General features: G+C 44.4%; 2 protein-coding genes across 3 annotated transcripts in view; both read right to left on the reverse strand.

Annotated features, from left to right (window-relative positions):
• The window catches only part of TEX30 (testis expressed 30), a 151,373-nt gene that overhangs the window by 34,590 nt on the left and 89,304 nt on the right, over positions 1-27,479 (reverse strand). The gene's annotated exons all lie outside the window — the stretch shown is intronic.
• POGLUT2 (protein O-glucosyltransferase 2) overlaps positions 22,590-27,479 on the reverse strand; it is a 189,346-nt gene continuing 184,456 nt past the window's right edge. For both annotated transcript variants that reach the window (XM_073569487.1, XM_073569488.1), the window contains one exon: positions 22,590-22,994. In XM_073569487.1, the coding sequence (XP_073425588.1) occupies positions 22,977-22,994 (18 nt within the window). In that variant the 3' untranslated portion in view covers positions 22,590-22,976. The remainder of the gene's footprint in view (positions 22,995-27,479) is intronic.

Below are 27,479 nucleotides of genomic sequence, written 5' to 3' on the forward strand. Positions count from 1 at the left end.
CTCTTAGTATGGCTTTGCCTTGTACAGTCATATGTTAAAGTTTGGGCACCCCTATTAATGTTAACCTTTTTTCTTTATAACAATTTTGGTTTTTGCAACAGCTATTTCAGTTTCATATATCTAATAACTGATGGAGACAGTTATATTTCTGGATTCAAATGAGGTTTATTGTACTAACAGAAAATGTGCAATCTGCATTTAAACAAAATTTGACCGGTGCAAAAGTATGGGCACCTCAACATAAAAGTGACATTAATATTTCGTAGATCCTCCTTTTGCAAAAATAACAGCCTCTAGTTGCTTCCTGTAACTATTAATGAGTTCCTGGATCCTGGATGAAGGTATTTGTGACCATTCCTGTTTAAAAAACAATTCCAGTTCAGTTAAGTTTGATGGTCGCCGAGCATGGACAGCCCGCTTCAAATCATCCCACAGATGTTCAATGATATTCAAGTCTGGGGACTGGGATGGCCATTCCAGAACATTGTAATTGTTCCTCTGCATGAATGCCTGAGTAGATTTGGAGCTGTGGTTTGGATCATTGTCTTGCTGAAATATCCATCCCCTGCGTAACTTCAACTTCGCCACTGATTCTTGCACATTATTGTCAAGAATCTGCTGACACTGAGTTGAATCCATGTGACCCTCAACTTTAACAAGATTCCCGGTGCCGGCATTGGCCACACAGCCCCAAAGCATGATGGAACCTCCACCAAATTTTACTGTGAGTAGCAAGTGTTTTTCTTGGAATGCTGTGTTTTTTAGCCTCCATGCATAACGCCTTTTTGTATGGCCAAACAACTCAATCTTTGTTTCATCAGTCCACAGGACCTTCTTCCAAAATGTAACTGGCTTGTCCAAATGTGCTTTTGCATACCTCAGGCGACTGTTTGTGGCGTGCTTGCAGAAACGGCTTCTTTCGCATCACTCTCCCATACAGCTTCTCCTTGTGCAAAGTGCGCTGTATTGTTGACCGATGCACAGTGACACCATCTGCAGCAAGATGATGCTGCAGGTCTTTGGAGGTGGTCTGTGGATTGTCCTTGACTGTTCTCACCATTCTTCTTCTCTGCCTTTCTGATATTTTTCTTGGCCTGCCACTTCTGGGCTTAACAAGAACTGTACCTGTGTTCTTCCATTTCCTTACTATGTTCCTCACAGTGGAAACTAACAGGTTAAATCTCTGAGACAACTTTTTGTATCCTTCCCCTGAAAAGCTATGTTGAATAATCTTTGTTTTCAGATCATTTGAGAGTTGTTTTGAGGAGCCCATGATGCCACTCTTCATAGGAGAATCAAATAGGAGAACTACTTGCAAGTGGCCACCTTAAATACCTTTTCTCATGATTTGATACACCTGGCTATGAAGTTCTATGCTCAATGAGGTTACAAAACCAATTTAGTGCTTCAGGAAGTCAGTAAAAAGTGGTTAGGAGTGTTCAAATCAAGAAAATGATAAGGGTGCCCATACTTTTGCACCGGTCAAATTTTGTTTAAATGCAGATTGCACATTTTCTGTTAGTACAATAAACCTAATTTGTATCCAGAAATATAACTGAGTCCTTCAGTTATTAGATATATGAAACCAAAATAGCTGTTGCAAAAACCAAAATTGTTATAAAGAAAAAAGGTTAACATTAATAGGGGTGACCAAACTTTAACATATGACTGTATAGTAACAGGAGCTGCAAACCCCAGGTGATTGTACAGACTGTTGATGGTAGACAGGACACCTCTGCGTGTGAAAGGCTTTTCTTCCTGGCTGACCTGAAAGGTAAAAGTGTCTGACTGTAGATTCCAGAGAAGCCCAAGGCTGCTTTGCATAGGTGTGGGGTCTGACCCCAGGTCTCTGAGACCGTTACACAAGTCTTGTGAAGGGAATGCTTTCATAAGTTCTTGGCTGTTTGAGGCTATTTTGTGAAGCCTGAGGTTAGAGCAAGCAAGCATCTCTTGGGCTCTCCTGAGAAGACTGATGGCAGTCTCTTTTGAAGGCATGGCTTTCAGACAGTCATCAACATAAAAGTCTCTTTCTATGAATTGTCTGACATCTGATCCATATTCTGTTTCTCCTTCTTGAGCTGACCTTTTGAGCCCATAAATGGCAACTGCAGGTCTATTGCCAAAGATGTGCACTCTCATGCGATACTCTGTGACCTCTTTAGTAGGATCATTGTCTCTGTACCAGAAGAATCTTAGGAAGTTCCTGTCTCTCTCTCACAAAGAAACTGTTAGGCATCAGGTTCCAGTTGCTGCACAGCAGGAATCCCGAGCCTTGCATTCGGCAGTCTCCCATTCCACTCTGGCCGCACAGGAGGTTGCTCAGCAGACTCCTCGATCCAGGCGCTCTGTTCAGACCAGCTCTGTAGGGTTGGTTGCTGCTGCCACCTCTTGGCCAGCTATAGCAATGCATGCTGGTCAGCAGCGAGCTACTCCAGGGACTAAGTCCTCCTTTTGGTCCACTGAGCATGCCCGTGGGACGATCTCTCTTTGGAGATCGGAGGTCACATGCTCAGGTCCTTCTTCAGCTCAGACTGGACCATCAGGAAGGTCAGGAACGTCCCGGAAAGACACTGCTATAAAAGAGTCGCATGGCCGCACGGCCATGCGCTAGTATAGACAAAGGTTAGACCATGTGGAGTGAGTGTTGTATGCATGTATGAATGTCTCTGGTGAATGACTCATTGGAAACCCCTACCCTTGGTACGCATGTGTTGTGCAGCCTAGCCTGTCAAGCGCCCAGGTCTAGGTGTAGGTAGAGGCTGAGTCAGAGACTAGTATCTGTGTCCTCCAGTGCTCGACACCCCTCCATGGTCAGTGTCTATAGTGGTGTCCGCAGGTGCGACGCCACGTGCTGAGAAGGTCTAGAGGGACTCTGACCCCGTGTCCTTGGGGCAGAGCTCCGTGACCACATTCTGAGCGCCCCCTTGCCGAGCTTTGTGAGTGACAACAGACTCTGGCATTTAAGTTTCTCGGTACTGCGGCTCTGTGACGTAACAGAGTCCGCTTCTGTTCACACCGGGTGACGTTAACCCACGTGTAACCTCTTGTATACCGCCATATACATCCACCATTATGAAGCAGCAGTTTACCACCTCTGCACGGTGGACCCCAGGCTGCGAACGCACTTTACTATCATTATATTATTTGGTGCGTTCCGCCAGCCCGCAACAGAAACAATGGAACATTTGCTGGATGTCAGCGATGAAAGCAATGGAATCCTTACGGAAGTGCATAAGTACTCCCATGAGTTTGTTATTGAGGTCTGGTCCTGTCAGTAGGACACCATTCAGGGAGATATCAACAAACTTTGCACTGGAGTCAAACACCACTCTAATCTGGCCCGGTTTCTTAGGGTGGTATACTCCAAACATGGGTAGGAACCAGCATTCTTCAGCATCTTTGAGAGTGGGAGCTAGTTCTGCATGGCAGTTCTCAAAAATCTTTGACATGAAGGAGAAAAAGTGATCTTTCATCTCTAGTTTCTTTTGCAGATTATGTTTGAGAGAGGAGAAGCGTTTTAATGCTTGGTTTCTGTTGTTCGGTAGACGTGGTCTGTGGGTTCTGAAGGGAAGAGGTGCGACCCAGCTGTTGGTCTCATCTTTTACAAGTCCCTTGTCCGTTACCTCTAAGAACAACTTGTCCTCTACCGACATTGCCACTTGGTTGTCTTGCTTAGTTCTCTGGAAGACTGTGCACCCCAACTGATCCTCATAGCTTCCTGGCACCATACTGCTGTCAAGAGTAAAGTCTATTAAATGATTGGGTAGTTGGATGCTGTGGGGTAGTTCCTTGGCATGGAACTCGCTGTTGCAAGGTTGAAACTGAGATGGGCGTCCTTTCTCCAATGTATTTGTTAGCATACTTGTCACAGAAGATGGAGCGTGCATATGTTCCAAGCATACGTTTCCTATTATGACCCATCCTAGGTCTAGCCTTTGGGCATAGGGAGCATTGTGGAGTCCATTGATATGACATCTCACTTTATGGACCTGTAGGATATCTCTTCCCAAAAGCAGTATTATCTGTGCCTGATGGTCGAGTTCCGATATAAGGTGTGCTATGTGTTTCAAGTGAACATGGATTGCCACATCTGGTGTAGGGATTTCAGATCTGTTGTCTGGGACCTGATTACACTCGATGATTGTAGGTAGTGGTAGGCAGAATTGTCCATCTAAGGACTCAATTTGGTAGCCAGTGGCTTTTCTACCTGCTGTTGTCACAGTACCTGCACATGTCTTTAGTGAGTATGGAGTGCTTGGTCAATTGATGTTGAATAGGTCAAAGAATGTTGATCTAGCCAAGGATCGATTACTTTGATCATCCAAGATAGCATACAGTCTTACAGTTTTGTCTCTATGACCCTTTGGGTACACTCTGATGAGGCATATTTTTGAACAGGACCTACTGTCTATTGTCCCTTTACAGACTTCAGTATATTGTGAAGTGATGTCTGGCGTAGCTGCATCAGTGCTCCTTTCCTCCCCGCCATGCTCACTGTCAGCTGGCGTGTTTTGTGCACTCCATGGAGCTGGGCCAGGGTGTAGGGCAGTGTTATTATCTGTGGTGCCACATTCTGTGCATTTAACATTGACCTAACAATCCTTGGCGAGATGAGTTGTGGATGAGCAGCACTTGTAGCAAATACCGTTCTCTTTCAGGTAGCTTCTGTGATCTAGCATAGATTTTCCCCTGAAGGCTCTGCATTTCAGGAGAGGATGAGGCTTCTGATGGAGCGGGCACTGCTTGTCAGGGTCCTGTACCTTTGTCTCTGATAGCGGCCAGCAGACCTGTAATTGGAACTTGGAGAAGAAACATAAGTCTTGTGCACTGCCAAAGATATTCTGCATGGGTTTGCAGCTGGTGACTGTGTGGCATATGACATTGCAAAGTCAAAACTGGGATCATTTCTGATTGTCGCTTGTTCGTGTATAAAGTCTACAAAAACAGTGAAGGGAGGGAATGGAACACTGTTTGTATTTTTACGTGGAACCACGTGTGAGCCACCTCTCCTGTAGATTGTAGGGCAACTTTTGGACTATAGGGTTAACACCTTTGGCTGTGTCAAGGAATGCAAGTCCTTGTAGGTCACCTTCACGTTTGGCAACTAAGACCTCCTTTAGCAGGTCACCTAGCTCTCTAAGTTTTGGGAGACCTTTGTTAAATATTTTAGGAAAGTCATCGATTCTTTTGAACAAGGCTCTCTCTATTACCTCTGCTGAGCTGTAACACTCATCCAGCCTCTTCCAGATCTCTTTGAGGCCGATTTGAGGGTGGTATATCTTAATGTCTCTGATCCTTACTGCGTGTTTGACTGACTCTTCTCCTAGGTATTTGACTAAGAGGTCTATCTCTTCCCTGTGTTGTAGCCCCAAGTCTCTAGTGAAATTTTGGAAGGAAGCTTTCCAAGCTCTGCAACCTTCAGCATCGTCAGTGAATTTCATGAGTCCCTTGGCAACCAGATCACGTCGTGTGAAGAACTTAGCAAATTCTGTTGTGAACCGGTTGTCAGCAGAGCATACTGGTGATGGGTCACCCTGATAACGATATGAGGTGCGTTCATGCCTGTTAGTATCCTCAGGGTGGCACCAGCCAGTGTCATATTGCTTCGGTCTGATGTGCGGTGGGTCAGCAAAGTGATTCACGTTGGTTACCTGGTGAGGAGCAAGGTAATCATTAGCAGAATTGTTTTGCTTCACGTTTTCCTGGAGCTGGGCCTCATGATGAGTCTCACTCGCTTCACTGGAGGTGTCGTGTTCTTGGTTATAGTTTGGATCAGGAAGTTCATTAACATATTGAGATGTGCGTTGTGGTGAATCTTGTACTGGCAACTTCAGACTTGACGTACTGCTTCGGCTATGCAGCTCAGGGTTGTACACGGCTTCTGGCGATTCTGCTTCAGCTAGGGCTGTGGCAGCTTCTCTTTTTACTGTTAGGCTCTCTAAGGCGGCATCCACACGTGCCTTCTCTAACTGTTTCTTTCTATCTTGCTCATTCCTCTCTAAGCATGACTTCTCTAACTCTATGCGTGACTTCTCTCTCTCTCTGAGACTTTCTCTCTTGGTCTTCTAAGCGTGCTTTCTCTAATTTAAGTTCCATCTCTTCTACAGCAAAGCTTGCTCACATTTTGGCAGCTTCAGCATTTGTGCGGGCAATGGTGACCGCGCTGCTGATGGATGTAGTCTTTGAGGAGACAGAAGTAACAGATTTTGTCCTGTGTGATTTGTGAGACATGGTGTCTTGGGGGAATGCTTCACTGTGCAGAGATTGCTGTAGCTGTATTACGTCTCTGTGTAGCCGGTGACTTAAATCTCACTAGGTGGATTTCTGCAGTTTCACTAGTTCCTGCAGGATGGAAGACTGTCTTTTCTCTGAATTCCCACTAGCTGTATAGCCGCTGGATGGCGCTGTGAAACTGGCCTCTGCAGGATGGAAGACTCTTCTTTCTCTGAGTTCCCAATAGCTGTATAGCCGCTGTTTCACTGTGATGTCCTCAATAAATGAAGCAGACTTCATGTAGCTATTCAGGCAGCTAAACCGCTATACCGGGAGTCCAATAAGGAGACAGTAGGTTGAAACTGTGCTTTATTAAACGTGATGGTATATTGACGTGGTGAAACTACAATACAAACATATAAATACACTCAGTCAATACAGAGTACATTGGAATACATATATACATTACAAATCAACATCTGCACTACTAGCTGAGCAGGGGAAAACTAACTAGGCAGGCTAATAAGGGACAGAAATTAGATACAGGAAACATAAGTACATACCAGCAATGCTGTCACAAAGAGAAAATAAATGTGATGCTTCCAGGATGCAGGCTGAGGGAAAATGGAGAACTGGAGGGAAAATGGGGGCTGGACTAACCATAATCCTTTGCAAAGCTTACCAGGGTGCCTTGCAACCTTTCCAGAATGCATTGCGAACAGAGAGAAAGAGATTCAGGAAGTGGAAGTAAAATAACACAATAACACTGTAGTTATGACTCTGGACACTAGATGGAGCCAGAAAACACTGAAAACATTTAACAAGCAGATAATCAGGGACTCTGAATTAAATGTTGGAGACAGAACAATAATAGATAGATAAATATGGGATAAATAGATCTATCCATATACAGTGGGGAAAAAAAGTATTTAGTCAGTCAGCAATAGTGCAAGTTCCACCACTTAAAAAGATGAGAGGCGTCTGTAATTTACATCATAGGTAGACCTCAACTATGGGAGACAAACTGAGAAAAAAAAAATCCAGAAAATCACATTGTCTGTTTTTTTTTCATTTTATTTGCATATTATGATGGAAAATAAGTATTTGGTCAGAAACAAGCAATCAAGATTTCTGGCTCTCACAGACCTGTAACTTCTTCTTTAAGAGTCTCCTCTTTCCTCCACTCATTACCTGTAGTAATGGCACCTGTTTAAACTTGTTATCAGTATAAAAAGACACCTGTGCACACCCTCAAACAGTCTGACTCCAAACTCCACTATGGTGAAGACCAAAGAGCTGTCAAAGGACACCAGAAACAAAATTGTAGCCCTGCACCAGGCTGGGAAGACTGAATCTGCAATAGCCAACCAGCTTGGAGTGAAGAAATCAACTGTGGGAGCAATAATTAGAAAATGGAAGACATACAAGACCACTGATAATCTCCCTCGATCTGGTGCTCCATGCAAAATCCCACCCCGTGGGGTCAGAATGATCACAAGAACGGTGAGCAAAAATCCCAGAACCACGCGGGGGGACCTAGTGAATGAACTGCAGAGAGCTGGGACCAATGTAACAAGGCCTACCATAAGTAACACACTACGCCACCATGGACTCAGATCCTGCAGTGCCAGACGTGTCCCACTGCTTAAGCCTGTACATGTCCGGGCCCGTCTGAAGTTTGCTAGAGAGCATTTGGATGATCCAGAGGAGTTTTGGGAGAATGTCCTATGGTCTGATGAAACCAAACTGGAACTGTTTGGTAGAAACACAACTTGTCGTGTTTGGAGGAAAAAGAATACTGAGTTGCATCCATCAAACACCATACCTACTGTAAAGCATGGTGGTGGAAACATCATGCTTTGGGGCTGTTTCTCTGCAAAGGGGCCAGGACGACTGATCCGGGTACATGAAAGAATGAATGGGGCCATGTATCGTGAGATTTTGAGTGCACACCTCCTTCCATCAGCAAGGGCATTGAAGATGAAACGTGGCTGGGTCTTGCAACATGTCAATGATCCAAAGCACACCGCCAGGGCAACGAAGGAGTGGCTTCGTAAGAAGCATTTCAAGGTCCTGGAGTGGCCTAGCCAGTCTCCAGATCTCAACCCTATAGAAAACCTTTGGAGGGAGTTGAAAGTCCGTGTTGCCAAGCGAAAAGCCAAAAACATCACTGCTCTAGAGGAGATCTGCATGGAGGAATGGGCCAACATACCAACAACAGTGTGTGGCAACCTTGTGAAGACTTACAGAAAACGTTTGACCTCTGTCATTGCCAACAAAGGATATATCACAAAGTATTGAGATGAAATTTTGTTTCTGACCAAATACTTATTTTCCACCATAATATGCAAATAAAATGAAAAAAAAACAGACAATGTGATTTTCTGGATTTTTTTTTCTCAGTTTGTCTCCCATAGTTGAGGTCTACCTATGATGTAAATTACAGACGCCTCTCATCTTTTTAAGTGGTGGAACTTGCACTATTGCTGACTGACTAAATACTTTTTTTCCCCACTGTATATATCTATAGATGTACTGTAGATATTTCCATATATGTATATCCATCGATATACTGTAATCATTATAATTTGTCTTTAACTTGTCTATAATTTTGGTCTTTTCAGCTATTTATAATATATGGAGGACTATGGGGTGTATTATACTAAACAAGCAAAATGCTGCATATTCATCGAGTGATTGGATTGTTTATGCCGGAACAAAAATCATTGTTCTCAGCAGCACATCTCCGGTCTATACTGTAGATATGCTGCTGATAACATGATACTGTATGGGGACAGATTGATCTAATAATGATTGTTCGGTTCCCATCATTCTTTCTTAGTTGGTGTAAAGAGGCCGAGAAGCAAGCGTCGAACGACTTCAATATTGTCAATCACACTTGTTTAGCGACCTGAACACAGCGCATGTAAAAACAACAGGAATGCTTCTGTGTGATGTGCAATATGTTAGCATTTGGGGCCCCATTTTAAACCTTTGCCTAGGGCCCCACTTTGCCTAAAACCGGCCCTGCAGAGGGGGCCCCATATGCCAGTAAGGGCAGTAATGCCCTGATGGCAGCCCTGCTTACTATTGGATTCCAGTGCATCACATAAAGCACAGCCCTCATACATAGTAACATAGTAACATAGTTTTTAAGGTTGAAGGAAGACTTTAAGTCCATCTAGTTCAACCCATATCCTATCATATTGATCCAGAGGAAGGCAAAAAAAACCCATGCGGCAAACACTAAGCTTCACATTGGAGGAAAAAAATTCCTTCCCGACTCAACATGCGGCAATCAGACTAGTTCCCTGGATCAACGCCCTATCAAGGAATCTAGTATATACAACCTGTAACATTATACTTTTCAAGAAAAGCATCCAGTCCCCTCTTAAATTTTAATAGTGAATCACTCATTACATCATACGGCAGAGTGTTCCATAGTCTCACTGCTCTTACAGTAAATAATCTGCGTCTGTGATTATGATTAAGGGTGTGTGCACGGATTTGACCCTGCAGGTCCGCAACAGATTCTGCTGCGTTGTACAGTACCATTAAAGTCAATGGAATTTGAAAAATGCTGTGCACATGCTGCGGAAAAATCAGGGCGGATTAGCTGCGGGTTTATTTCCGCACCATGTCAATTCTTTGTGCGGATCTGCAGCGTTTCTGCATCCATTGACTTGCATTGATCCGCAGCAAAACCACAGGTCTCAAAAAGACTTGCGGCTTTGCTGTGGATGAAACGCTGCAGATTGGGAGGGGGGAAGAGTGTGGGCGGTGACTGTGCATGTATGGTGTGTGGGCAGTGACTGGGCTCATCGGGCTGTCCGGGGGTGTGTGCGGGGGTTACTAGGGCTGTGCCGGGCTCATCGGGCTGTTGGAGGGCCTGTGCGGGGGGTTTCCGGGTCTCATCCGGCTGTCCGGGGGTGTGTGCGGGGGTCTGCGGGTCTCATCCGACTGTCCGGGGATGTGTGTGGGGGTCTGTGGGTATCATTCGGCTGTCCGGGGTTGTGTGTAGGGGTCTGCGGGACTCATCGGGCTGTAGGGGGGTCTGTGCAGGGGTGATCGGGCCTCTGCGGTTTGTGTGTGTGTGTGTATATGCAGGCATCGTCTAATGGGACTAAAAGTCCCAGCGGGTGATGCCTGCTACACTGTCAGTGAGTGACACATTAGTCAATGGTGGGACAGTAGTAGTCCCATAATCCAGCTAATGTGTTGCATGTAAAAAAAAAAACATACATTACATACAGAACATAGAACATACAACATACAGTTGTGGCCAAAAGTATTGACACCCCTGCTATTCTGTCAGATAATACTCAGTTTTTTCCTAAAAATGATAGCAAACACAAATTCTTTGGTATTATTATCTTCATTTAATTTGTCTTAAATTAAAAAATACAAAAACAATTGTCCTAAAGCCAAATTGGATATAATTCCACACCAAACATAAAAAGAGGGTGGACAAATGTATTGGCACTGTTCGAAAAATCATGTGATGCTTCTCTAATTTGTGTAATTAACAGCACCTGTAACTTACCTGTGGCACCTAACAGGTGTTGGCAATAACTAAATCACACTTGCAGCCAGTTGACATGGATTAAAGTTGACTCAACCTCTGTCCTGTGCAGTGGCGTAGCGTGGGGGGGCGGTCCGCCCCAAGCGGCACGTGTGTGGGGGAGGTGCAGTAGCATGACAGCTCCTCAGCTGCTTTTAGGAAAGGCCCCAGCAGCCGTGTTGTTATGGTAACACTGTAGGACTACATTACCCGTCATGCCTCGGGCGCGCGTTCCTGGTATGACCCCGCTGCAGCGCTGTAGATTGGCAGTCACATGACCGTGGGATCTGCCGAGGCTCCAACTGTCACATGGCCGCACAGCACGGAGCATGGCCAATGTGGCCAACAGGGTGTCGTGGTCCGAGCACGCCACTGCTGAGCAGAGCCGGCAACCGGCAGGTGAGGACGGGAGGAGGGATACTGGGAATTGGGGGGCTGTGCAGATAGGTGGCCACGGCGAGGCTGTGCAGGGGAGGACATGGGGGGCTCTGTAGGGAGAGGACATGGGGGGCTCTGTAGGGAGAGGACATGGGGGGCTGTGCAGGGGAGGACATGGGGGGGCTCTGTAGGGAGAGGACATGGGGGGCTCTGTAGGGGAGGACATGGGGCGGCTGTGCAGGTGAGGACATGGGGGGGCTCTGTAGCATGAGGACATGGGGGGCTGTGCAGGGGAGGTCATGGGGGGCTCTGTAGGGGAAGACATTGGGCGGCTGTGCAGGCGAGGACATGGGGGGGCTATGTAGCGGGAGGACATGGGGGGCTGTGCAGGGGAGGACATGGGAGGCTCTGTAGGGGAGGACATGGGGGCTCTGTAGGGGAGGACATGGGGGGCTGTGTATGAGAGAACATGGGGGCTATGTAGGAGGGACATGGGGGGCTGTGCAGGGAGGGTACATGGGGAGGCTGTGTATGGGAGAACATGGGGGCTATGTAGGAGGGACATGGGGGGCTGTGCAGGGGGGGTACATGGGGAGGCTGTGTAGGGGAGGATATGGGGGGCTGGGCAGGGAAGGACATGGAGGGGCTTGCAGGGAGGTACACGGGGGAGGGGGGCTGTGCAAGGGGAGAACATGAGGGCTCTGTAGGGGGTGTACTGTGGGTCTGTGCAGGGGGAGGACACGTGGGTCTCCTTACACTGTTTTATGGTGCGGCTCTCGGCAGGGCAGTGGTGGAGGTTCAGTAGGGTCATCAAGCTAATACATACATATATAGAGAGAACTGCAAGAAGATGAAAGTCTAAAAATTTAGAAATAATAACAGCAGAGTTAGTAGTAGACTAAAAATTAGATCTTTGAGTGTAGTGTGGGCTCTTCAGATGCTTCCGGATTATCAACGACCAAAGGGGCGGCAAATTTTTCGACCGCCCTGGGCGCCACAAACAGTTGCTACGCCACTGGTCCTGTGTCCTTGTGTGTACCACATTGAGCATGGAGAAATGAAAGAAGACCAAAGAACTGTCTGAGGACTTGAGAAACCAAATTGTGAGGAAGCATGAGCAATCTCAAGGCTACAAGTCCATCTCCAAAGACCTGAATGTTCCTGTGTCTACCGTGCGCAGTGTCATCAAGAAGTTTAAAGCCCTTGGCACTGTGGCTAACCTCCGTAGATGTGGACAGAAAAGAAAAATTGACAAGAGATTTCAACGCAAGACTGTGCGGATGTTGGATAAAGAACCTCGACTAACATCCAAACAAATGTAAATCCAAACGAATAAAAACCACATATCATCTTAAATATTGATCCCTTCACATACAGAACAATATACCAAAAGAGAAAAGCGAAGGAACAAGATCCCAAAAATTATCAAATTTTATTACACCATGAATAAAAAGTATATATCATAACACCACCATATCTCAATAAATACAATACAGAGTATAGAGAGGGGGAAGAAGTTACCTCACCCTAGTTACAACAACTCATAATTGTGGATTGAGGATAAACTGTATAATGGTTCCCTCCACCTTGATAAGGAGCAGCCTTGACCTATTAATATTATTGCACTAGATGTGCACCCTGTAGGTTATCAGCAAGGTGCCACATGTCACCATAACAGAAGGTACACAGAGTAAATCACCATATAAAGTTGCCAATGTACCTGTAGCCATGCTGCCACCCGGTAGAGGGGACCTGTAACACACCCCACACACCCTGTATTGTATTTATTGAGATATGGTGGTGTTATGAGATATACTTTTTATTCATGGTGTAATAAAATGTGATAATTTTTGGGATCTTGTTCCTTCGTTTTTCTCTTTTGGTATAACATCCAAACAAGTTCAAGCTGCCCTGCAGTCCGAGGGTACAAGTGTCCACCCGTACTATCCGTCGGCGTCTGAATGAAAAGGGACTGTATGGTAGGAGACCCAGGAAGACCCCACTTCTTACCCCGAGACATAAAAAAGCCAGGCTGGAGTTTGCCAAAACTTACCTGAAAAAGCCTAAAACGTTTTGGAAGAATGTTCTCTGGTCAGATGAGACAAAAGTAGAGCTTTTTGGGCAAAGGCATCAACATAGAGTTTACAGGAGAAAAAAAGAGGCATTCAAAGAAAAGAACACGGTCCCTACAGTCAAACATGGTGGAGGTTCCCTGATGTTTTGGGGTTGCTTTGCTGCCTCTGGCACTGGACTGCTTGACCGTGTGCATGGCATTATGAAGTCTGAAGATTACCAACAAATTTTGCAGCATAATGTAGGGCCCAGTGTGAGAAAGCTGGGTCTCCCTCAGAGGTCATGGGTCTTCCATCAGGACAATGACCCAAAACACACTTCAAAAAGCACTAGAAAATGGTTTGAGAGAAAGCACTGGAGACTTCTAAGGTGGCCAGCAATGAGTCCAGACCTGAATCCTATAGAACACCTGTGGAGAGATCTAAAAATGGCAGTTTGGAGAAGGCACCCTTCAAATATCAGGGACCTAGAGCAGTTTGCCAAAGAATGGTCTAAAATTCCAGCAGAGCATTGTAAGAAACTCATTGATGGTTACCGGAAGCGGTTGGTCGCAGTTATTTTGGCTAAAGGTTGTGCAACCAAGTATTAGGCTGAGGGTGCCAATACTTTTGTTTGGCCCATTTTTGGAGTTTTGTGTGAAATGATCAATGTTTTGCTTCATTCGCTTTTGTGTTTTTTCATTTAAGACAAATTAAATGAAGATAATGATACCAAAGAATTTGTGTTTGCAATCATTTTCAGGAAGAAACTGAGTATTATCTGACAGAATTGCAGGGGTGTCAATACTTTTGGCCACAACTGTACATATAACATACAACACATAACAGAGTACATACTAACCATATACACCTAATTCCCCAAAGCCATCGATCTCCTGTAATAAACATAAAATAATAAACCAACCTATACTCACCGTTCTGCCATAGTCCATTGATGACGAGGGTCTCACGATGATCTCCCATGGAGAACAGCCGCATCAGCTGATGCAACTGCTCTCCAGGGGCTCCTGCACTGAAATCACAGGCAGAGGTATCCCTCTGCCGGGAAAGAGGTCCCGTAACCCTAACCCTAGCCCTAACCCTAGCTCTAACCCAAATTCTCACGCAGCAGTGCTGTAAAGTGAGACTCTGAACTCAGGTAACCTCAGTGATGGACTGCAGGAGGCATTGTCTCCTGTCAGTTCATCACTGGGAGGCCCTATAGAGCTGTCATATCACATGATGACACTCTTCTATAGGGGAGATCGGCGTGGGACCCTCGTTATTAATTGGACTGCGTCGGACAGGGAGTATATGGTTGGTTTATTATTTTTAGTTTTTTTCTTGGAGACGAGGGCGTCACTTGGATCTGAGCGTGCAATAAAACTATGAAAACTGTGTCGTGTTTTATTTCATTAAAATACTTTATTCTTATGTGTGTGTTTTTAACCCTTTATTACTATAAGATTAATAATGGATCGGTGTCTTATTGACGCCTCTCCATTACTAACCGGGCTTAATGTCTGTGATGGTCAACGTGTGACTGGACACACCGCCTCCAGCAGGGTGAATTTCTATGGCACACGTGACCCTGGATACACCACCTCCAGCAGGGCAAATTTAAATAATATAACGTGCAGCCGGATACACCGCCTCCAGCAGGCGAATTTCAGGATTACACGTATAACTGGATACACCGCCTCCAGCAGGGCGAATTTAAATAATAAAGGGAAACATCAGGGAAACTGATACAATGGAGGGCCCTACGATAGGGAACAGGGACGTGGAGACCTCCTGCACTCCCCTGAGTCAGTGTCTCTACACTCCTAACGATCCCTAGGCCGGTTCTGCACCAGGCGCCGATCAGGAACCTAAAAACCCTAGCTCGCCCTGCACCTAGCCCTTTCTAGTGAAATGGACGGTGCAGAAACTAATCCCACCACTGCACAGAAACACACAAAAGGAAAGTTATAAAACAGGGGTAACACCACTTAGCTTTGCTCTGTTGCTCTTGCTCCCAGCAACAGAGTCCACCACCAGAATTCAGCTTCCACCTGAAGCTACTACACCAGAGCTCTGCCTGAGCTGCAAGGAACTCCTCTCTGCAGTTCCTTCCTCCACCAGACTTGGTTGGAATTGAGCAATATCACCAACAGTGAGTGAGGGAACAAGACACACCTATATAGTTAAACCAGAGCAATTACACCTGTTAGTGATAATCACATGCACAAAACTAAAGAAACCAGAGTGCAATGACCCTACCGGCCACCGGGGGCAAAACTAGAACTAAAACCACCACAGTGCAATGACCCTAATGGCCACCGGGGGCAAAACTATCTTTAAGCACACAGCTTAAGGAAAAAAAAAGGTTACTAGTGCTTTTATCTGTCATGATCCAGCATGGATCATGACAATGTCACCTTCCAATAGCAAGGTGACATTAACCCCTTATTACCCCATATCCCACGGCTACACGGATGTGGGCAGAGAGGCTAAGTGCCACAATTGGCGTATTTCTGGGGCAGTTGCGGGCTAGTACTGTATTTGTAGCCCAGGGGGGGCAATATCCATGGCCCTTTCCTAGGCTATGAATATCGGCCCGCAGCTGTCTGCATAGCCTTTCTGGCTATAAAATATAGGGGGACCCCACATCATTCTTTTTGGGGGTCCCCTTATTTTAATAGCCAGTAAAGGCTACGCAGACAGCTGCGGGATGATATTCATAGCCTGGGGCCATGGGTATTACCCCCTTCCCAGGCTACGAATATTGGCCCCCGGCCGTCGGCTTTCCCCCTCTGGCGCAGAAAATTGCACGGGAGCCCACGCTTTTTTTTTTTTTTTTTAAATTTATATGGCTATATATGTATAGATATATCTATGGCTAAATCTATAGATCGATCTATCCATATATCTATAGATATATCCATAGATAAATCTATCTATCCTTCTATCTATCCATCCTTCCATGTATCTATCTATCTCTGTGTGTAATGGAGTGTGGGTTGGACCAATGTAAATGATGAGGTTGGACAGAAATGACATCACAAATCTTTTTTTTTGTCAAATAACATATCTTTATTTAGCTTACAAAAACGCATACAAATCTGCAGGCAAAACCACACTGAAAAACCGCATCGAATCTGCGGCAAAAACGCACATGCGTTTTCTGCCAAGAGCTGCGGTTTTTGTGCGGAAAAATCCACGGGAGAATCCGCAATGTGTGCACACAGCCTAAACCTTCTTTCCTCCAGATGTAGAGGATGCCCCCTTGTCCCCATCTCAAGTCTAGGAGTGAAAAGATCATTAGGAAGGTCTTTGTACTGTCCCCTCATATATTTATACATTAAAACTAAATAACCCCAAGTGTAATAACCTGTCTTGGTATTGCAGACCCCCCCAGTGCTCTTATAACCTTGGTCGCTCTTCTCTGCACCCGCTCCATTTCAGCTATGTCTTTCTTATACACCGGAGACCAGAACTATACGCAGTATTCTAAGTGTGGTCGCACTAGTGACTTATATAGAGGTAAAATTATGTTCTCCTCATGAGTATCTATGCCTCTTTTAATGCATCCCATTATTTTATTTGCCTTTGCAGCAGCTGCCTGACACTGGCCACTAAATGTGAGTTTGTCGTCCACCCACACACCCAGGTCTTTTTCAGTGACAGTTTTGCCCAGTGTTTCACAATTAAGCACATAATTATACATCTTATTCGTTCTACCCAAGTGCATGACCTTACATTTATCCCCATTAAAGCTCATTAGCCATTTATCAGCTCAAGCTTCTAGTTTACATAAATCCTCCTGTAATATAAATGTCATGGTTAGGACATGGTTAATGTCCTGTTCTCACAGGGTTAACTTTTGCCGGCCTCTCTCTGGATCTGGGAGGAGTATTTATACTCACTGCAAACTAGCATTCTCTGTCAGTTATACTGCTGTTTTGGTGTGTCTGACCCCTGGTGTGCGTGTACTCTGCGTTGTTTGTTTTGCTTCCCGTGTATGACCCGGCTTGTTCCTTCACTCTGTACTCCATCTCTCATTTTTGTACTATTGTCTTTTCTGGTTCTGACCTCCTGGCTTGGCTATCGCTACTCCGTTACAGTTTACCCCTATTGTACCGTCTAATGCCAATTCTGGCTTTATGATCTATTGCTACGTCCTGACTATCCATTCTGACTAATCCTTTGGTACTGTATTGCTATCTCGTGCTTTGACCTCGGCTTGATCTGGTTTCTGTCTCTGTCTATGCCCATTGGTAACATTGTCCTGTAGTTACCTTTCTAGGAGTTTCCCTGCAGCTCCTAGCTCTGTGGAGCTTAGGCCATGCCCCCAGCAGTCACGTGATTCAGGTCCTGGAGCATGCATTGTCACCACTGCTGCCTGCTCCACAGGTATCTTTGTGCAGTCTTTGTACTCAGGACACGCGCACTGGCTCAGTGAGCGAGTGCAGTGCGGTGTTCCTGACAATAAAATTGTCCTCCTCTGTATTGATTACCTGCAGAGTTTAGTGTCATCTGCAAATATTGAAATTCTACTCTGTATGCCCCCTACAAGGTCATTAATATGTTAAAAAGAAGCGAGCCCAAGACCGACCCCTGTGGTACCCCTTTACTGTGACCCAATCAGTGTGTGCTCCATTCATTAATAACCACCCTTTTCTTCCTATCCCTGAGCCAGCTCTTAACCCACTTACACATACACATATTTTCCCTTATCCCCATTGTTTTCATTTTATGTATCAATCTTTTGTGTGGCACAGTATCGAAAGCTTTTGAAAAGTCCATATTGTAACACCCAGTCCCTGTCCTGACGCGGCGCCCAGGTCTGCCACTGTTACACCTGGTCCCCGTCCTGGTGCTGCGTCCAGGTCTGCCGCTGCCCCTCGCTCTGGGCACTCACCTCCAGCCTTGCACGCTGTCCTTAGGCAGCAGCCGGCTTCCTCTGGGTCTCATGCTGCTGCTCTACATTCAGGTGTCCCTCCTGCCTCCACCTCCTGGTGTTCTGTCGGCAGATCTGTAACTAAAGCTATTAGGGCACGCCCGCCCACTCTCCTGCCTTCTTAAAGGGACAGTGTGCATTTTTCAAAAAGTCCAATTAACCAATGGCAGTGCACTGGCTGCTATTTCTGGCCTCTCCTCCATAGGGAGAGTGCTGGAGCAATGAGTATCAATCATTGCTACATCCGGTTCTCTTGCTAACCTGTCTGCGCTGCGTCTGCAGTCTCTGTGCATTCTCTAAAGCTATATGTCTCCAAAGAGTATCAGTATCCTGTGCACCCTGATTATATCAGCAACCATCTGGGCGAAAGCCATCCCGTTCCGCCAACAGCCATCTGAGTCCGAGGACTATGTGAAGGTCACTGGAACCAACACCCTACCAACTACCTGGATCCAGGACCCGTCTCATTACGGACTCTGCTGTAACTACTGTTATCCCTTTTGGTCCCAGCTGTCACGTGTCCGGGGTCTAACTGGAGGTAGCACCTGTGTCCTCTGGGTATTCCATTCTGGCCCTGTCTGAGGGGCTTTACGACGGGTACCCGAGGCTCACTAGTCACGCCCCCTTCGGAGCCCCCCGGACCGTGGTCCCGAGGTTCCACTTTAAAAATAAAAAACGAATGTGAACTTCACCATCTCTGCCTCCGCTTCCATTCATTACAGATATACACCACGTCCACTGTGTTTCCTTGGTCCAGTCCGTAACTTACCTCTTCATAGAAGCTTATCAGATTAGTCTGACAGGAACGGTCCCTCGTAAACCCATGTTGATATTGGATCATGAGGTTATTCTTCTACAGATACTCCAGCATAGCATCTCTTAGAAAACCCTCCAGGATTTTACCCACAGTAGAGGTTAAGCTTACTGGCAGAGGCCTATCTGGGGGGTGGAATCGGGGCATGTGCTCACCACACACCTAGATATGTTGCTTGGAGGGTCTAGTTTCCAAAATGGTGTCATTTGTGGGGGGTTTCCACTGTTTAGGCACATCAGATGCTCTCCAAACGCGACATGGCAACCAATCTCAATTCCAGCCAATTCTGCGTTGAAAAAGTCAAATGGCGCTCCTTCCCTTCTGAGCTCTGCCGTGTGCCCAAACAGTGGTTTACCCCCACATATGAGGTAACAGCGTATTCAGGAGAAATTGCACAAAAAATTTTTGGTTCATTTTCTCTTTTTACACTTGTGAAAATCAAAAAATTGGTTCTGAAGTAAAATGTTTGTGAAAAAAGTTAAATGTTCATTTTTTCCTTCCATGTTGCTTCAGTTCCTGTGGAGCACATAAAGGGTTAATAAACTTCTTGAATGTGGTTTTGAGCACCTTGAGGGGGGCAGTTTTTAGAATGGTGTCACTTTTGGGATTGTCCATCGTGTACACCCCTCAAAGTGACTAGAAAAGTGAGGTGTTCCCTAAAAAAAATGGTTTTGTAAATTTTGTTGTAAAAATCAGAAATCGCTGGTCAACTTTTAACCCTTATAACTTCCTAAAAAAAAAAAATTATTGCCAAAATTGTGCTGATGTAAAGTAGACATGTGGACAATGTTATGTATTAGTATTTTGTGTGACACATCTCTCTGATTTAAGGACATAAAATTTAAAAGTTTGAAAATTACAAAATTGTAAACATTTCCACTAACATGAAGTACAATATGTTACGAGAAAACACTCTCAGAATCAACGGGACCCATTAAGGCGTTCCAGAGTTATAACCTCATAAAGTGACAGTAGTCAGAATTGTAAAAATTGGCTTGGTCATTAAGTAGCAAATTGGCTCTGTCACTAAGGGGTTAAAGATTAAAAATAATGGTCTCGCTATGACTGTGCTTAATTCCTGCAGTACTCGAGGGTGTATCCCATCCGGCCCGGGGATTTGTCAACTTTAGTGATTTTAAGACGCCACCGTACTTCCTGCTGGGTTCAGCAGGTGACAGTTAAAGGAGAATTTTTGTTATCCCTGATCATGTTTTCCGTCATGGGATTTTCTTGTGTAAATACTGTTGAAAAAAGTCATTTAGCATATTGGCTTTTTCCTCATCCTCATCCACCATTTCACCCAGACTATTTGTAAGGGGGAAAACACTATCATTTTTTAGTTTCTTACTATTTATGTAGTTAAAGAATATTTTGAGATTATTTTTACTTTCTCTGGCAATGAGCAATGAGTCTCTCTGTCTCAATCTTTGCTATCTTGATTTGCTTTTTATAGAATTTATTTAATCTTCTGTATTTATTTAATGCCTCATCACTACCTACTTGCTTTAATTCTCTAAGGCTGGTTTCACATTTGCGTTAAAACAACGCTGCGCCCTGCGTCGTTAAGCCCCGCCCCGAGCCGGCTCCCTGCCCGCCCCATCCGGGATCACCGCCTACTTTCGCATTTGCACGCATGCGATCGGCGCACCCTATCTTTAGCATAGGGTGCGCAGATCATGCGCTGCCAGTGTGAAAGTAGCGTGCTGCGCACTTTTGACGGTGCGCCGTGCGCGCCGAAATGCAGCACGTTGCATTTCGGCGCGCACGGCGCACCGTCAAGAGTGCGCAGCACGCTACTTTCACACTGGCAGCGCATGATCTGCGCACCCTATGCTAAAGATAGGGTGCGCCGATCGCATGCGTGCAAATGCGAAAGTAGGCGGTGATCCCGGATGGGGCGGGCAGGGAGCCGGCTCGGGGCGGGGCTTAACGACGCAGGGCGCAGCGTTGTTTTAACGCAAATGTGAAACCAGCCTAAATGCTTTATTTTTATCTCTTATTGCGCCCCTTACAGCTCTATTTAGCCATAGTGGTTTCTTCCTATTTCTCGCATGTTTAGTCCCATACGGTATATATTGTGCACAGGTCCTATTCAGGATGCTAATAAACGTCTCCCATTTTCTTTGTGTATTTTTATGTCTCAGGATATCGTCCCAGTTAATTGCACCAAGATCATCTCTCATCTGTTGGAAATTTGCCTTCCTGAAGTTTAGTGTCCGTGTAACCCCTCTACTACACATCTTATTAAAGGATACATAAAAACTTATTATTTTGTGATCACTATTACCCAAGTGACCCCCAACCCTTACATTTGATATGCGGTCTGGCCTGTTGGTTAATATTAGGTCTAGCAGTGCCCCCCCCTCTTGTTGGGTGCTGAACCAGTTGTGAAAGGTAATTGTCGCTTATAGTTGTCAAAAACCGATTACCTTTGCTGGAACTGCAGGTTTCGGTTCCCCAATGTATTTCAGGGTAGTTGAAGCCCCCCATAATAATGACTTCTCCTTGAGTCGCCGCTTCATATATTTGATTTACGAGGATATTCTCCGTTGCTTCCATTATTTTTGGATACTTATAACAAACCCCCGTAATTTTTTTTTCCCCCTCCCCTTGTCTCCACCCACAGGGACTCTACATATTCATTAGATTCACATATATATGGCTATGTGGACAGAAAAATAAAAAAGTTATGGTTCTTGGAAGGAAAACACAAAGATGAAAAAACAGAAATCTGCCTTTGTGTGAAGGGGTTAAAATGTACGTTGTTCATGGTACAATTCCCTTAACAGGCAGTGGGCAACATCAGATAGTCTTGTGTTCATATGAAGTCAGTCCAACATTCATGGGAGTAAAAAAGGGAATGTGTAGTCCAGCTGATAGAAAAAGCTGTTTATTCAAAATCCATAAAATGACATGCCGCAGAGGAAAATGCGGTAACACAGAAACGCGTTTCGAACACCCTGTGTGTTCTTTATCAGAGCTCACGCGGCATGTCATTTTATAGATTTTGAATAAACAGCCTTTTCTATCAGCTGGACTACACATTCGCTTTTTTTCTTCAGTCTTTCCAAGCTGGTCCTCTTGGAGTCCGAGCAGACACACGCTGCAGCAGGTGAGCTGGTCTACCTTCTCTTTTTGCATTAACGGGAGTAGTCTCGTAAGATTATGATTGTGAGGAAAAGGACTAGCCAATGAAGGAGTAGCGAAATAATGTCAGGACAGTTAAAGGAAGACAGACAGGAGATTAATGCTGGCCAGAGTAGATGATTGGTGATCTTCCAGGATTACTGCCCACCAGCCTGTTGAAAATGTCAATTACCTTGTTTTGTTCCAATAATCTGATGTTCCTGGTGTAAACCGATAAATGCAGCTAAATCAGACATTAGAAAATGCCATGCTCTAGACCAGTGTTCCCCAACTCCAGTCATCAAGAGCCACCAACAGGTCAGGTTTTAAGGATTTCCTTAGTATCGCCCAGGAGGTGGAATTATTGCCTGAGCAGGTGAGCAGACCTGTGCAATTTTAAGGGAAATCCTGAAAACATGACTTATTGGTGGCTTTTGAGGACTGGAGTTGGGGGAACCCTGCTCTAGACACTTGTATCACCTTTTAAAGATGACAGCATTTGGCAATGTTTATCAGCAATGTTTATTGTGGCAGAAATCAGTCATACAACCAAACTGTCATACATCAGGCAGATGAATTTCATCTAAATTCTGTGAAAAGCAGCCGAGTATTTGTGTAGTTGAGTCTCGCAATGCAATAATATACGGTATAATATGGCATAAATTTCTGTGGAAGAAGTTCAGGCATTCACTTTAAAAGGTAAAAACAGGAACACTGACTTAAAAGAACATTTTCTCTAATAGGACAGAATATTATTGTGTGATGTGTGGCAGCACTGTGCTGTAACAAATGCAGTAAAAGAATACGAAATAGTCACTGCCATATAAATCCTCCAAACTCCATATAGTGTTCTGTGGAGAAAAGAAGGCCCCTGTGAAGCATCTGTTCACGTCAAAGCTCATCCTTGACCTGCAAGATGAAAAAAAAGGAGTCAGATTTTTAACTAGAAGTGCACAATTAGTTTGATACTTTTTGCTTACTTTCTTTTATTTAGCAGCTGTATCAACCCTCAAATACCAGCATGACCCAATTGTGCATTCTCTCTCTTCTCTGTCATTGATCAGACTGTGTCTCATGCAGAGCTTTTCATTCCTGGTAATTTTGCTTACGTTTCTGCTTTGACAAACTTAAAGCGAACCTGTCATCAGGGTTTGATTTTGCTAAGTAAACTACAAGCAGGGCCGTCATTTGGGGTAGGCAGTCTTGGCATCTGCTTAGAGCCCCCACTACCCCAGGGGCCCCCAGCCAGTGGCATGTCGCAAATAGCTGCAAACCATGTGGCCTCTGAAGGGGTTTGTGAGTCATGGGGGCTTGGTGCTAGTGCCCCCCTGCATCATAGATGCCGATACAGTTGAAAGCAATGATTGAGCAGAGGGCGTCACATGACACTCCCCCTCCCATTATCCCCCCCTCCGCATCTGACACAGCGGGTGCAATGACATCATCGCATACCATGCTTTGCCGGGCAGTGGAGCTGTTGAGGTGAGGAGACGTGCTGCAGCGGGGAACAAAACGAGAAGAGGTGAGTATTGCAGTTATTTATTTTTTAAATCAGTGAGTATGTGGTGGCCATAATAGTGGAAGACTATAGGGGCTGAATTATATTCCTGTGGGGGGCTGCATTGCACTACATGGAGCACTACATGGTGTGCATTGTACTGTATAGAGCAATATGGGGAGTGTATTATACCATTATGGAGGCGTATGGGGCACATTATACTATGTGGAGGACTATGAGGTGTGCATTATACCATATGGAGGATATTCAGTGACCTGCCTCCTATCTTAAATACTACGCTTGCACAGTTTATATTGTGGTCTTTAAAAAAATAAATAAATGTAATTCTAGCAAATTGGTGCCAACGACACATGTACAGTAGCATCTATCACATGCTGCCGCCATTTTGCTGGAGTCATACTTTTTTTGCTTCAAAATGGCAGTGGTGCAAGAGCAGTAGCATCTAATGGCAAGCGATGCTCTCAATCTGCGCAAGCGCTGCCCACAAATGAGAGCATCACTTGCAGATAGATGCTGCTGTGCATGCGCCAACATTTTGCTGGAAGAAAAAAAATTGGCCCAAGCAAAATGGCACCAGCCCGCCGCATGTGCAGTAGCATCTATCAGCAAGCGATGCTCTCAATCTGCACAAGCTCCACCCACAAGTGACAGCATCCCTTGCAAATAGATGCTACTGCGCATTCACCGTCGGTGCCATTTTGCTGGAGGGATAAAAATTTGGCTTCAGCAAAATGGCGCCACCAGCAGTGCATGCGCAGTAGCATCTTTCAGCAAGCAATAGATGCTACGGCGCATGTGCTGGTGCCATTTTGCTTGAGTTACTTTTTTTCTAAAGACCACAATATTAACTGCACAAGCGCAATATTTAAATTAGGAGGCGGGTCACTGAAGGTTCAAGGACTTATCATTGAAAATGACGACTATGAGCCAGAGAATCAAAAAAAGACCTGCCCACAGACTCGACCCGAAGCACAAGAATCTCATTAACTTAAAACGGCAAACAAAGATTAAACAAGAACCATAAGACAAATTTCTTCAACCCAGGTATAATTTTAATCAGTGTAACAGCAACAACCTGACAATGCCTGTAGTTTACTTAGCAAAAATCCTAATGACAGATTCGCTTTAAAAAGAGTAACTTAGGCTAGTTTCACACTAGCGTTTTTTAGCGTTGCTCTTCGTGCGGAATAGATACGCATGCAAAAAACGCATCATGCATTTTGCATGTGTTTGCTTTTTTAGGCGCATGCGTTTTAATCAGTTTCTAGTCATGTTAACTCTTAAAACGCATGCGATTTTTAAATGCAGGTGTGCACATGTCCATGCACACGCCTGCATTCTCATAGACTGTAATGTGATTTTTTTTTTGCGCATTCCGTGCACATGCGTTTTTTCGACACAGGTTGGACGGAGCAAAAACGCAACACGATGCGTCCGGCGCGCCTAAAAGCACGCTACAAAAAATGCATGCGCACGAAAACGCATACGAATGCGTGCAAACGCTAGACCACGCTCCCCCATGTTAAAGATAGGGGCACAGGACGCATGCGCATGGACGCGCACGATGCGCTGCGCTAAAAAACGCTAGTGTGAAACCAGCCTTAAAGCTTGTAATGTTGTTTTCATATTTCACTGCCCATAAAATTACAAGTGGATCAGTGGGAGTACAGGTTCTGAGACCCCCACCAATCAGACACCCTGTTCCCCCTCCCCAAGAGGTGCGCAGCTTAGGTGTCAGGAAAGCACAACACCTGACTGAGCGTGTACTGTACACAGGGCAGGGTAGAGATTCAATGGAAACATTGATCTGCTTGAAGATCCCCAAATCTATTTCTAAAATGTTTAGAAAACAAGAATACAATGATTTGGAAATCTTGCAACCATATTTTTTCACAACAGAACATAAAACACAGATCAGAAGGTGAAAGTTAGACATTTTTCCATTCATTTGAAAAAATAACTAATTTATAAATTGATGGCAGCAAGGCATCTCAAAAATGACAGGACAGGGTTAACAAAAGGCTAGAAAAGTAAATGGTACTAATGAAAAGCATCTTGAGAGTCAATTTTCAACTAAGTCACATGACTGTAAATAAAAAGAGCATGTTAGAGAGGCAGAGTCTCTCAGAAACAAAGGTCACCGGTTCACTAATCTATGAACAACTGAATCTAAAATTTGGGGAACAATTTCAGAAATATGTTCCTCTACGTAAAAAAGCAAAGACTTTGAATATTCCAACATCTACAGTTACATAAAATCATCTAAAGATTCAGAGTTCATGGATAAATCCATATCCACAAGGGACAAGGTCGATGGTCATATTGGATGCTTCAAAATGAAAACTCCAGCAAAGAAGACCCAGGACTGTTGAGCAACTAGAATTTTACATGAGACAAGAATGGGACAATATTCTTATCCCAAAACTCCAGCAATTGGTCTCACTACTCAGATGTTTACAGACTGTTGTAAAAAGAAGAGGAGATGCTGCACAATGGTATATATGAACAATCAAATTCCAGAAAAAGGAGTTAAAATACGTACTAAAAACAATCAGCAGGTATACTCCAATAATATTGCAAACAAAAAGAAAAACTCAGGAGTATCAAATACCGTATATAAAATATATTACATTTATTGAATATATTCATGAATATTATAATACATAATAAAAACACTAACGAAGTGTGAAGTCTCTGTAACTGGTCACACCATGCAGCCCCATGTATGGTGTGACCAGTTACAGAGACTTATTCGGGTGAGACCTTTTCTAGTATCAGACCTTTTTGCTAGGCTTCTTTTGGGTTGACTTTTATAATGGCACTATGTTGAGTATGTATACCCAGAGTGGCACATATAAGTAATTGCATTATATTTCTGATGCTGGTGTAATATTGTAATAACAGCGATGTTATAGGATTATCTATATGATCTCGGCTTTCTCGGTCTATAATTTGTGTAACTGTGTTGGACTTTTTGTCCGATGTCCTTCACACTTTGTTAGTGTTTTTATGATGTATTATAAAAAATAGGCTGAACTAGATGGACATAAGGTCTTCCTTCAGCCTTCAAAACTATGTTACTATGTAAATGTAATATATTTTATATACGGTATTTGATACTCCAGAGTTTTTCTTTTTGTTTGCAACAATGGTATACATGGCCCTGTCCTGACTTTTTTGAGATGTATTGTTGCGTTATTTTTTTTAATTAAAATTGAAAAATGTCTAACTTTCACCTTCTGATGTGTTCTGTGTTCTGTTGTGAATATAATATGGCTATAAGAGATTTGCAAATTATTACATGCTTGTTTCCTTTACATTTTATATGGCAACAGCATCCAACCATTTTTGCAATTGGGGTTGTAATTATAAGTTCCATTACATATGAAAAAACATTATACACAACACTTTGTATTTAGAATTGATTATACTCAAGAGGTATAAAGCACACTGAAGTACATTTACAGATTCACCACTGAGACTCAGGCCATTATGTATTTACAGTGTAAAGCCCCACATACACATTAGACTTATGTCAGTCTATAATTGTGGGGACTCCAACAGATGACTATTGGGGAGCTAAGGATCCAGTACGTCCAATTTTGGATTGCTGATCCTTTTGATCTCCCCGAGATAAACCACTGCCAGACATATTTATGGGATAGATGGCCAAGATGGCTGCAGGCTGAACAATTGGCAGAACCATCATTCAAGCCAACAGCCATCTAAAATGTATGATGAGCTTAACTCCAAGCTCGGACAGGCCCAAAGGAGAATTCTCGGTTGGGCCCCTGAGCAGGAGTGGGCCACCACCCTCTCATATGAGCAGTATTTGGAACAGTACACTTGATTCACTATGTACAGACAAAGGCAGC

This window comes from Dendrobates tinctorius, unplaced genomic scaffold (assembly GCF_039654945.1).
Source record: "Dendrobates tinctorius isolate UK_male_01 unplaced genomic scaffold, ASM3965494v1 ptg000026l, whole genome shotgun sequence".
Lineage (NCBI taxonomy): Eukaryota > Metazoa > Chordata > Amphibia > Anura > Dendrobatidae > Dendrobates > Dendrobates tinctorius.